At 45.9% G+C, this 11,618-nt stretch overlaps 2 protein-coding genes across 2 annotated transcripts; both read right to left on the reverse strand.

The window, feature by feature from the left end:
- Positions 1 to 1,888: 1,888 nt before the first annotated feature.
- LOC137146213 (olfactory receptor 10A7-like) lies at positions 1,889 to 2,839 on the reverse strand. The gene has a single exon (XM_067537411.1). It carries the CDS (start codon positions 2,837 to 2,839, stop codon positions 1,889 to 1,891), a length of 951 nt encoding a protein of 316 aa, XP_067393512.1.
- Positions 2,840 to 7,999: 5,160 nt separating this feature from the next.
- Positions 8,000 to 11,381, reverse strand: LOC137146218 (olfactory receptor 11A1-like). Its single transcript, XM_067537417.1, has 4 exons — positions 11,131 to 11,381; positions 10,608 to 10,926; positions 9,494 to 9,548; positions 8,000 to 8,058 (listed from the first exon to the last, which is right to left on the reverse strand). Exons 1-4 carry the CDS (start codon positions 11,379 to 11,381, stop codon positions 8,000 to 8,002), a joined length of 684 nt encoding a protein of 227 aa, XP_067393518.1.
- Positions 11,382 to 11,618: the final 237 nt, after the last annotated feature.

Below are 11,618 nucleotides of genomic sequence, written 5' to 3' on the forward strand. Positions count from 1 at the left end.
ATAAACTATATCTATATAAGCGCCTTCACATCACTATAATTGCATCCGCTCGCTGTGGATGAGTGGGTCCAGCGTGGCACCTCCTGAAGGCCTCAGAGTAGCCTAAAATTCAGCCCCTCACCTCAGTTTCCCGCCTTTGTTCCCCAATAAACTCCACACAGGTTTTCTCCAGTGCAAATCACAACAGCCCTCCCATCGGTTTCATACATTAACTTCAAGTTCAGAACTAAACCCAGAAGTCTTACCTGCAGCTGCAAACACCGCAAACAGCCCTCTGTTCAGAATCCTTCCTGCCATAGCAGGCTACCCCCAGCTCTTCCGGGCTGGAGCAATTCACCCAGTCGAAGGGTTTTCCCTCACTCACTCCCTGAAATTTCACTTCAGCTTTGTGAGATTGCCTCTCACTCTAGCTCCTTCTAGCTCTTTATTGCAAATTGCCAGGATAGCTAAAGTGGTGCAACATCTACATGTAGACAAACCTTTCCATATTGATTTCTCACACCAGACACGAAGGGAACAGATATTGGGAGATCTGACAACAAAGATGACAGAAAGAGACATTTTTAGCTTCCTTTAGTTTTTATTGATCTAGGCTTTTGGTAATAGACACAGAGTTATTGGTGTGTCCTAGAAAATGGTAAAACCTGAAAAGGTTCTGGTGAAAAACATCCCTTGGGCGTAGGGGGAATTCTCAGGATACTGGTTTGGCTATAAATGTACAGGCTTGGTTTTCCAATAAGAGATGATATTAGGCACCTAAATCCCACAGCCAAGGAATGGGAGTTGTGTACCTAACACCCTTAGGTGCCATTGTCAATTACAAGTGGACAGGGTGGAGCAGACATTTCTCCAGACTAAGACTCTGGACGGCTGGTTTCTGTGCTATTCTCTGCCACTCGCCCACTCAGCAACTCTGGACAGGTAACTGCACCTCGCTCTGCCTTAGTTTCCCAGCTGTAACACGAGGATGAGAATGTGGGCCTAGGTCTGGAGTCACAAAGCTTCCACGCTGGGCACCTAAATCCCAGAAACCAGCCTCCCAGGATTCACAAAACCCTGCTCAGCTGCCTGCGACCCTTTAGGCACCTAAGTTTTTGGAGAAAAAAGGCCATAACCTCTGTGTTTCTGTCTCTAGCCATGCCCTCTGTGGCCTCACACTGGACAGCTGGGTACAGAGACCGTAGAATGATGCAGGGACCTGGGGCAGGAATACATTCCCTGCCCTGAATCTCCTGCATGGCCCAATCCGGCAGGCGAAGTGCCCAAATACTTTTGAAAAATCCCATTACGAATCCAAGTATTTTGAGAAACTGGCCCTATGTCACTGCTGAGAATGGGCCAGTGATAGGTCTGTGCTGGGCCCTGTAGCTCAGGTTAGATGTTTCCCTTTAAATTCCTGTCCCTTTGGAAAGAAACCTGGGGATGAAATACACTACAAAAATCAAATGCTAATTACACAATTTCCTAACGCTGGGTCCCAGTCTGACTTTATACAAATATATGGTGGCAATGTAGGCACCATAGATTTTTGTGTGTGTATCTAAGTCTCTCACAGAAAACAGATGCCCAGCTGAGTCTCTTCTGCCTGCACCGTTTCACTGAGCACAATTCCTCATCATTGGCTGAACTTTGAACAGCCACTAGTTCAAATCTCCCACCAGCCCAGTAACACCCCAGCTGTGGCATCTGATAAAGGCCCTAACAAGAATGGGTCAGAGATTACAAGAGGTTCTGTCTGTCTCCACTTCGTCCCCTGGCTGTGACTCTCAGAGCATGAAAGAAAGTCAAAAAGCGAGTTGAAAGAGCCTGAGATTAAAGTAGACTTGGTTAAGGCCCGAAACCAGCATCTGGCATAGCTATTTTATTTCAAGCTAAGGCACTCGGTTGGCTACCATTGTCCTAACATGAATTTCCTGCAAGCTTTCCTCAAGGCTCCCTTCACCTCTTTGTTTCTCAGGGTGTAAATGAGGGGATTGACCAGGGGAGTCAGGACCGTGTAGACGACAGAGAGAACTTTCTTGAAGTCGCTCAGCGTGTTGTCTGTGGGGAACATGTAGACAAGAAGCAGAGTTCCATAATAAATGGACACCACAATGAGGTGGGAGGAGCAGGTGGAAAAGGCCTTTTGCCTCCCGGTGGTGGAAGGGATTCTCAGGATGGTGGTGATGATGGAGATGTAGGACATCACGGTCAGTAGGAATGGGACCAGTAAAAAAGGGAAGCTGAGTGTGAGAGACAACATTTCCATCAGCTTAGGATCACTGCAGGAGAGTTTTACAAGGGGGATACAATCGCAAAAGAAATGGTCAATGCTATTGGGGCCACAGAAATTTAATTGTGATATTGACACTGCTGTTATGCTACAAGCTAGGAAGCCACATACCCAAGAGCCACCTGCTAGCTGAAGGCAAGAGCTGCCATTCATACGGGCTGCATAGTGAAGTGGTTTGACTATGGCTAAATACCGATCGTAAGACATCACCGATAGGAGCAGGCATTCTGTACCTGCCAGAGAACTAAAGAAATAAAATTGTGTGATGCAGCCACTCACTGAGATGGTTCCATCCCCAGTCAGGAGACTGGCCAACATTCTGGGCAGGATGGTGGAGGTGTAGCAGGTCTCCAAGCAGGACAAGTTCCCCAGTAAGAAGTACATGGGGGTGTGGAGATGCTGATCAGTCACAACTAGCACCATGATGAGGATGTTCCCAGCCATGGTTGAGATGTAAATCACTAGAAACAGCAGGAAAAGAAGGATTTGCAGTTCAAGGACCGTCCCAAATCCTAGGAGGATGAATTCTGTGATGGACGTTTGATTTCCCTGTTCTGGGGTCACCATGAGGTGTGTCTACAGGAAAGAAATTCACACTGACATAAATAAACAACATTCACTCCGAAATATGTCAACCTTATTTTTCTTGTCTACCTCTGCTGGCTACCAGAAAAATAGCTGAATGAAATATGGAGGCTAGGGGAGGGGACATGCCATCTCTTTGTCTCTGGAACAGATTTCATATCTGGGCAGGCTGCAGGTTCAATACAACATTAGTTTCTCTGCAAACACAAGTAGTCACTTCACAGAGGGCACCCATGGCACATGATTTGTTCTCCGGTACAAGAGCATACAAACTCAGACATTGGTTCAAATAGTCACACCTTTCACAGCCCAGTGTATGAAAATAGAAGCATGTATTCGCAGATCAGGGTTCCACTGGCGAAATGGGTCAGGATTTTATATTTGGAAAAAAACAAGCAACTAAGACTCAGATATGCACTCACTGGGCAGCCAACTCCAAGTGAATTGCACTGGAGATGGGCCCACAAACTCTTTTAAAGCAATTTGAAAATGTATATCTGACAAATACCTGAGCTTCCCCAGGACAATATTTCTTTGTCCTGCAATGGGACACACCACACAGAGAGACAACCTAAACTAAAACTGAACAAAAACAAGCACTCCAGCTAGAAAGCACCATTTTGGCTAGAAATGTAGCCTCTATTGCAAGATCACATTCTGTATATAATTTGAAATTTGTACAGACTGGGTTATTTTCATACAATGAGAATTTCATGGGCAATTCTGTGATTTCAAATGTTGGTTTTCATTCCAAATCTGACTTTTTAAAAATGTATTTATCTATATTCATTTTATTTTCAGGTTATTTTTATTTTATATTACATTGTATTTTAGAGTAACTTTTTAAATTTTGTTTTATGCTGTTTCATAAATCCACAGACAATAACTTGCTTTGTAATAATTTTTTTTCTAACTTGCTATGTTCCCATGGAACATTTTGATCTCAATCAGGAAAACATTTCTCCCGCAAAAATACCAGTGAAATTTTTTTCTGCTCTACATTTTCTTCTTTATCTTTGGATAAAATAATATTAATTCTTTGTGTGTAGCTGTCTTCTCTGCCATTCCTCATCCTGATTAGTCGCTGAATAAGGACGTGATCCCATAAAGAGCGATTCACAGAATTAATGTTACACTTTTGGAATAACTCTGTGCAGTCTGAGCCTTCACTCACTGAAGCCTAAGCTAAACTTTCCACTGACTTCAAGGATAGAAGCCTCTGATTTCAATGGCATTTGCACAGCTAACGCCTGGAGCCTTCTTTGAAACTTACAGCTCAGCTCGGCAGGATTCGATTTCAATCATTAGACATCAATACATGTTGATATTGGCTGAAACACCGAAACCACTAATAAAAATGGTCAGTAACGCTGGGCGTTAGTGCAGCCTCCTCCCATGCCTTGTACCTGCAGGGATGGTCTCACCAGCCTCGCTGCCGTGCAGGAGTGAAAATTAAAATAGTTAATAACTGAAACCCCCCAAAATCGATATTAGTTGTCAAAAGGGCAATCCCTCCCCCAATTCGGCCAGGCCCACTCATAGCTAATGTCTCTGCCCTTCACACTCAGCACAACAGCAAATACCAGCTCTGCTTCACCCACATCAGCTCCCTGGAGCTCTCGAAGCTCCTTATGAGACTTTCAGGCGAATGATCAAAGGCTGGTGGGTTCCTAAACATGCGGACACATGCCTGAGTAGGGTTGGTAGCTAATCATTGATTTCAAATCCCAGCAGAGAGGTCTGTGCCTTTAGGTGCAGAAATATCTCTACCAATCAATCCCTCTGTGCTCCAGTCCCTCATCTGTAAAGCCGGGAGAACAGCCCCGCACCGGGGTGCTGGGAGGATAGACCCATGCAAGACAGAGAGGTGCCCAGATACCATGGTGATGGAGCCAGATAAGGCGCTAGGATAGCAGTGACCTGGCAGCTGTTGTCTTTTTACATATTCAGTCATTTTAGCTTTGGGCTGGGAGTTTGAGAGAGATCATTGCCCCATTGCGCTTGGATTGCCATGGGATAAGGTACCTGACACACTGACATTGCAAACAAGCTGCAGGAGCAGAGAGGAAAAGGCTGATGTACCTCTAAGGTGTATCTTCTAGCAGCTGCAGTCTCTGTTGTCACCTCCTCACTCAGCCGTTCAGGGATCTGGATCCAGGCTACTCCATCCATCCTTTCTCCCCACCAGATATACCTCCAGTCATTTTCCCAGTAAGTAGAACGAGAACCCAGATAAGCTGCCCTGTCTGATAACGTCACACATCCCTCATACCCTCAGTGAAACGGGGAACGTATTTCTGGTTCATTTTATATCCTTCTGTGGTAAGGTGCAGTCTCCTGAGACACGTCTGCTGTGGGGAACGTAACAGGTAAGGGAAAGCTGGGATTTACTCGACAGTTTTGCAAAAATAAACCAGAGTCAAACTTCTAGTCAGAAAGGGAAAGGCTTCTAATCCAGATACAAATTTCTCTTTATTGGTTACACACTGCAGTGTCTGTCAAGAAATATCTCACCAATCCTAGATTTTACAGATGAGATTTTCAGCAATACCAAAGTGATTTAGACGCTGAATTTCCAGCCAAATCCCATAGAAGGTTTTGAAAATCTCAGCAGAGTTCGTTGATCTTACATTTTCTCCATCCAAACCTCCCCTCACCCTCCAAGGCAAGTGTACATATATCCAATCCCCCTTCAATAATCTCACTCCAGGTAACATTTGTAAAGGAGTCTAAGTGATTCAGGAGCCTAAGTCCCATTTTTTTCAAAAATGACTTAGCAGCCTGGATGTCTCTGAGAGGCAATGGGACTTAGGTGCCTCTATCACTTTTGATGTTTGCTTAAGTTTTTTTGACCATGTTACCCTTAGCTCAGTGCCTGGCTCAGTCATTTCTGAAAGGAGGCAGCACCAGTTGCTCCTGAGATCCAATGCAGATGCAGCCAGGTGCTTTACACATTTCAGTTGGGATTCTCCCAGTGGGGCAATGTACACCAGAAACACCCAACTGCCATGACATAGCTATGAGAACTTGGCATCTAATTCCCTTAGGCTTCTTGGAAAGGCCCAGACTGTGGAAGCATGGAGGTTAGAGACCTGAGAGTATAAAGTATACATTTTTTGCCACCTGCCAGAAAAGTTTGTGTCACGGGGATTTTCAGTTCCACAGCAATTATAGAAATTACATCCCCTTGTACCAGAACTACAGGCTCTGACTGGTCTATTTGAGAGTTTCATAAACAGCAGAGCAATACTGACTCCATCCTGTGAAGGACGATGTGACACGTTCCCACAAACCCATTCATGTTCCAGTTTGGATACAGTCAATATCATCTGTTCAGTTGTGTGCATTGCAATAGGTCTGCAACTTCACTCCAAAACTACTCTGTCACTATTGAAGTTAAATTACATTTTTTGACAATGTTACCTTTAGCTCAGTGACCTGCTCAACCATTTCCAGAACTAGGCAGCGCAGGCTGCTGCTTAGATCAGATGCACCAAGATGCTTTACATATTTCGGGTGGGATTCTCAAAGTGGGTAATGTACACTATAAACACCCATCTGCAGTGACATTGCTAAGAGAATTTAGCACCTAACTACGGTAGAATTCTTGGAAAGGCCCAGATGATGGAAGGTTTCTTCCAGCCTTTAGGGAAGAATACAAGCATCGACTTATTTCTGAATGCAAAACTATCTAGAAGATTGTTGTTCCCAGTCCTCACATAGCATGACTGGCTTCCTCAGCATGTAATAAAGTCTCCTTCCAATTTAGCATCAGTGTGAATCATTTTGTGTCACCAAAGCTTTATTGTTCATGAAAACCAAATGTCGAATATTTGGGGCTCACATAATTGTTTTTTGGAAAAGGACTTTTTTGGTTTTGTTTTTCAGTTGATCCCTGGCAAAAATATTGCAGACAGGGATGTAATCACATTGCTCAATGCTTTGAAGGATAACTGTCTAATCCAAAACCTGGCTGTACCAAAGAGATAGACCTCAATCTTATCACATTGTGGTTTGACTCTGAATTACTTAAGGAATATTTGTAACTGAAATCACAGGTTTAATCATTATGACTGTCTATTTGCCGCTCTCTGTGATCAGCTGCCATCTAGAGATCATGAGGAAGGCTACATGAAATGTTGGCCACATTAAGCTTTGCTTCCCCGAGTGCCCAGTATACAGAATAGCCACCCCGCCCCATTCCTGAGGCTCTGCCGCCTCGAGTGTCTCTTCACCGCAGGAACATTGTTGCCTGTGCAGCTGGCACTGTGCAAAAACAAACAGGACATGGTTGAGAAAAACCAAACCCCAAAACATCTTTGTAGGCTGTATTAGGAGGAGCGTTGTGAGCCAGACACGGGAAGCAATTAATTCCCTCTGCACCATGCTGAAAGGCCTCAGCTGGTGTCGTGTGTCCAGTTCTGGGCACATATTTGAAGAAAGAAGTGGATAAATTGGGGAAAGTCCAGAGGAGAGCAACACATATGATTAAACGTCTAGGCAGCCTGAGCTATGTGGGGAAGTTGAACAATTAGGGGTTATTTAGTCTGCAGAGGAGAAAACTGGCGGGGCGGGGGACATGGGAAGAGGTTTCAAGCACATAAAAGGTTGTTACAAAGAGGAGGGTGAAACGCTATTCTCCTTCACCTTGGTGTAGGTCTATAATCACCCTAGGGACATGTGTGGTTGTGTATATAGTTTGGTATAGTTGATAAAGATCATTTAACAAAATGGAGTTTTTACAAGGTTTTGTCCCCTGCTGTGGCAACTGTCAGAAACTGTCACTTGGCACAAAGCCAAGTTCTCTATTCTACCTAGTGACAGTTGGAAAAGAGCGGGAAACACCTTTCTTAGTAGGTCCCTGTCCATCAAGGGGACCTAGGTTAAAAGGTCAGCTAAGACAGTTGGTCTAGTCTGCCCAGTAACATCTCTCTAGCCAATCGGAGACCAGGGCTGGCTATGAAGTGCCGTGTGCATAAGCCTATGGTGCCGTGTGCACAAGCTTATAGTGCTGAGTGCAAAGGATAGTGCCGTGTGCACACCCTCTCAGAGCGGGAAAAATCCCAGCCCTATGATTGGATCTCTAGCCATCGGCCAAAAACTATATAAGTCCAGAGCACCTAATGACGGGTGCTGTCCATTCTAGTGACAGTCTGTGTGGGGATACTCGTTGTGGTTGTTGTGGGTAGGCCTCTTCGGACCTGGAATTGAAGCAGACGACATCGGACCTGGGACTGAAGCAGACGTGACCAGATCGTACCATCAACGCCAGGAGGGGTGAAGAAATATCGTGAGCGTATAACACCAAGCCACAAAAAGACTCTTGGGGCGGGGTTAAGTTGCCTTCGGGTTGTGTTTGGGTACTTGGGTCCGGGGTTCAACCCCTCTGTCTAGACCCTCGTGCTTTTGTTAAGTTGTCATTCAATAAATTACCCCATTTGTTTTGGAAGGACTATCTGCGTCTGTCGTTTATACGTATGCCGTTGATAGATGCGTCCAGAACAAAGATCCCTCACCCTAAATAACTGTTCACAGGGTTAACATTGGGGGACAGGACAAGCAGCAATGGGTTTAGGTTGCAGCAAGGGCGGTTTAGGTTGGACCTTAAGGAAAACTTCCTGAGTGTCAAGGAAGTGAAGCACTGGAATAAATTGCCTAGGGAGACTGTGCAATCTCCGTCATTGGCAGTTGCTAAGAACAGGTTAGACCAATGCCCATCAGGGATGGTCTAGTCAATAGTTAGTCCTGCCTTGAGTGCAGGGCATGGGCTTGATGACCTACTAAGGTCTCTGCCAGTCCTCCCTGCAATGTCTATCACTAATATATCACTTTTTCCCTTTCCCGTGTGGGAATGAATTACACTGCCAAAAGCACCTTTAACTCAGTAGAATTGCATCCACTTGGAGGACTCACAGGAGCCCTTCAGCTCAGTTTTCCTCCTTCATTCTCCCTATAAGGAAGGAATTTCCCCCGTCTCAGGGTTTTTTCTCCAGGATCCTCTCTCACTCTCCGAAGTTTCAGTGCAGCCTCCCAAGTTTGCCTCTCACCCTGGCTACATCTGCCCTTGAGTGGAAAGTGCCTGATTCCCCTCAGCTCAGGCTCCTTCTCTAATCAGGGCTGGCGTGGCACCAGGCTGACCAGCCCAAGGCACACAGACCTGTCACAGGCAGGTGTAGGCCAGTATACTTAAAATAGTGCAACACTGAGGTGTAGAGATGCCATGACACATGTATTCCTCACACCGGACATGAAGGGAGCAGATAATGGGAAGTCTGAGAACAAAGACGACAAAAGAGAAGACTTTGTTTAGTTCTTTTATTGCACTCGGTTTTTGGTAACACACACACAGTTACGAGGGTCTGTTAGACAATGGTAAAACATGAGAAGGAGCTGGTGGAAAACATCCCCTGGGAGTGGGGGGAATTCTCAGGATACTGGTTTGGCTATAAATGTACAGATTGGGTTTTCATCCTAAGAAGTGATGTTAGGCACCTAAATCCCACAGACAGTGAACGGGAGTTGGGCATGTAACACACTCAGGTGCCATTGTCCCTTACAAGCGGACATGGTGTAGGAGACATTGCACTGGACTATGACTCTGGAGGTTTGGTTTCTAGTCTATTCTCTGCCACTCACCAGCTGAGCGACTCTGGACAGGTAACTGCACCTCATTCTGCCTTAGTTTCCCCAGCTGTAACACAAGCATAAGGATGTGGGCCTAGGGCTGCAGTCTTCCCCTTTAGGCACCTGAACCCCAGAATCCAGCCCTCCTGGGATTCACAAAACCCTGCTCAGCTGCTAGAGACCCTGTAGGTGCCTATGTGTTTGCAGCAAAAGGGCCACAGGTCCCTGTGTTTCTGCCATGACCTCTGCAGCCTCACATCAGGCAGCCGAGGCTCCAGAGCGATGCTGGGACCTGGGGAAGTGAGACGTTCCCCCGCCTAACTCACCTGCAGACCCCTGTGTTTCTGCCTCTGGCCATGACCCCTGCAGCCTCACACCAGGCAGCCAAAGCCCCAGAGTGATTCAGTTACCTGGGGATGGGAGATATTCCCCTTCCTGACTCATCTACAGGCTCCTCTGGCAGTCAATGTGCCCCGATGTTTTTGAAAAATCCCACTGGGCACCCAAATATCTTGAGAAACTTGCCCTACATCTTTGTTGAGAATTGGCCAGTAATAGGCCTGTGCTGGCCCCCATGGCACAGGTTAGAGGGTTTCCTTTTCATTCCTGTCCCTTTGGAAAGAAGCCCAGGGATGAAATATACTATAAGAAAGAAATACAAATTCCTAACGCTTGAGTCCCAGTCTGACATTGCAGCCATTATTTGTGTAATGTAGGCATCAAAGGTTTATGTGTGTGTGTGTATAAATCTCTCACCCTAAAAGGAAGGGATGCTCAGGTTCCCAGTTCAGTCTGTTTTTCGTGCACCATATCACTGACCACAATCCCCTGTCATTGTGTGAATTCTGAGCAGCCACTAGTTTAAATCTGCCACCAGCCCAGTAAAACCCAGTTGTGACATCTGATAAAGGCCCTAACAAGAATGGGTCACAGGTTCCGAGAGCTCTGTCCATCTCCACTTCCGCCCCTGACTGTGACTCTAAGAGCATGACATAGTCCAGTGACGCTTTGGTTCAGGCCCTAATAAGCCTGTGGCATAACTATTTTATTTCAAGCTAAGGCACTCGGTCGGCTACCATTGTTCACACATACACTTCCTGAAAGCTTTCCTCAAGGCCCCCTTCACCTCTTTGTTTCTCAGGGTGTAGATGAGGGGATTGACCAGGGGAGTCAGGACCGTGTAGACGACAGAGAGAACTTTCTTGAAGTCGCTCAGCGCGTGAGCTGTGGGGAACATGTAGACAAGAAGCAGAGTTCCATAATAAATGGACGCCACAATGAGGTGGGAGGAGCAGGTGGAAAAGGCCTTTTGCCTCCCGGTGGTGGAAGGGATTCTCAGGATGGTGGTGATGATGGAGATGTAGGACATCATGGTCAGTAGGAATGGGACCAGTAAAAAAGGGAAGCTGAGTGTGAGAGACAACATTTCCATCAGCTTAGGATCGCTGCAGGAGAGTTTTACAAGGGGGATACAATCGCAAAAGAAATGGTCAATGCTATTGGGGCCACAGAAATTTAATTGTGATATTGACACTGCTGTTATGCTACAAGCTAGGAAGCCACATACCCAAGAGCCACCTGCTAGCTGAAGGCAAGAGCTGCCAATCATACGGGCTGCATAGTGAAATGGTCTGACTATGGCTAAATACCGATCATAAGACATCACCGATAGGAGCAGGCATTCTGTACCTGCCAGAGAACTAAAGAAATAAAATTGTGTGATGCACCCACTCATTGAGATGGTTCTGTCCCCAGTCAGGAGACTGGCCAGCATCCTAGGCAGAATGGTGGAGGTGTAGCAGGTCTCCAAGCAGTACAAGTTCCCCTGTAAGAAGTACATGGGGATGTGAAGGTGCCGATCGGTCACAACTAGCACCATGATGAGGATGTTCCCAACCATGGTTGCGATGTAGATCACTAGAAACAGCAGGAAGAGAAGGAGTTGTAGTTGAGAGAGAGTCTTAAATCCCAAGAGGATGAATTCTGTGATGGACATTTGATTTCTCTGTTCTGGGGTTGCTGGAGGATGTGTCTACAAGAAAGAATGTCACTCTGATATAGATAAATAACATTCACTCCATAACATTGTTTTCATTGTCTCCCTTTGCTGGCTATCAAAAAAATAGCTGAGTGAACT

Source organism: Emydura macquarii, unplaced genomic scaffold (genome assembly GCF_026122565.2).
Source record: "Emydura macquarii macquarii isolate MOO-44397 ecotype Brisbane River unplaced genomic scaffold, CSIRO-AGI_Emac_v2 contig_393, whole genome shotgun sequence".
In the NCBI taxonomy this organism is placed as follows: domain Eukaryota; kingdom Metazoa; phylum Chordata; order Testudines; family Chelidae; genus Emydura; species Emydura macquarii.

Bases quoted from the DNA above. Each gene is read 5' to 3' on its own strand.
- LOC137146213 (XM_067537411.1), bottom strand. From the start codon at position 2,839: ATGGTGACCCCAGAACAGGGAAATCAAACGTCCATCACAGAATTCATC.
- LOC137146218 (XM_067537417.1), bottom strand. From the start codon at position 11,381: ATGGTTGGGAACATCCTCATCATGGTGCTAGTTGTGACCGATCGGCAC. The intron at 10,927-11,130 runs GTATTTAGCCAT...ACTCTCCTGCAG, and splicing joins TCGGTGATGTCTTATGATCG to CGATCCTAAGCTGATGGAAA. The intron at 9,549-10,607 runs GTGAAGGGGGCC...CTTGTGTTACAG, and splicing joins ACACCCTGAGAAACAAAGAG to CTGGGGAAACTAAGGCAGAA.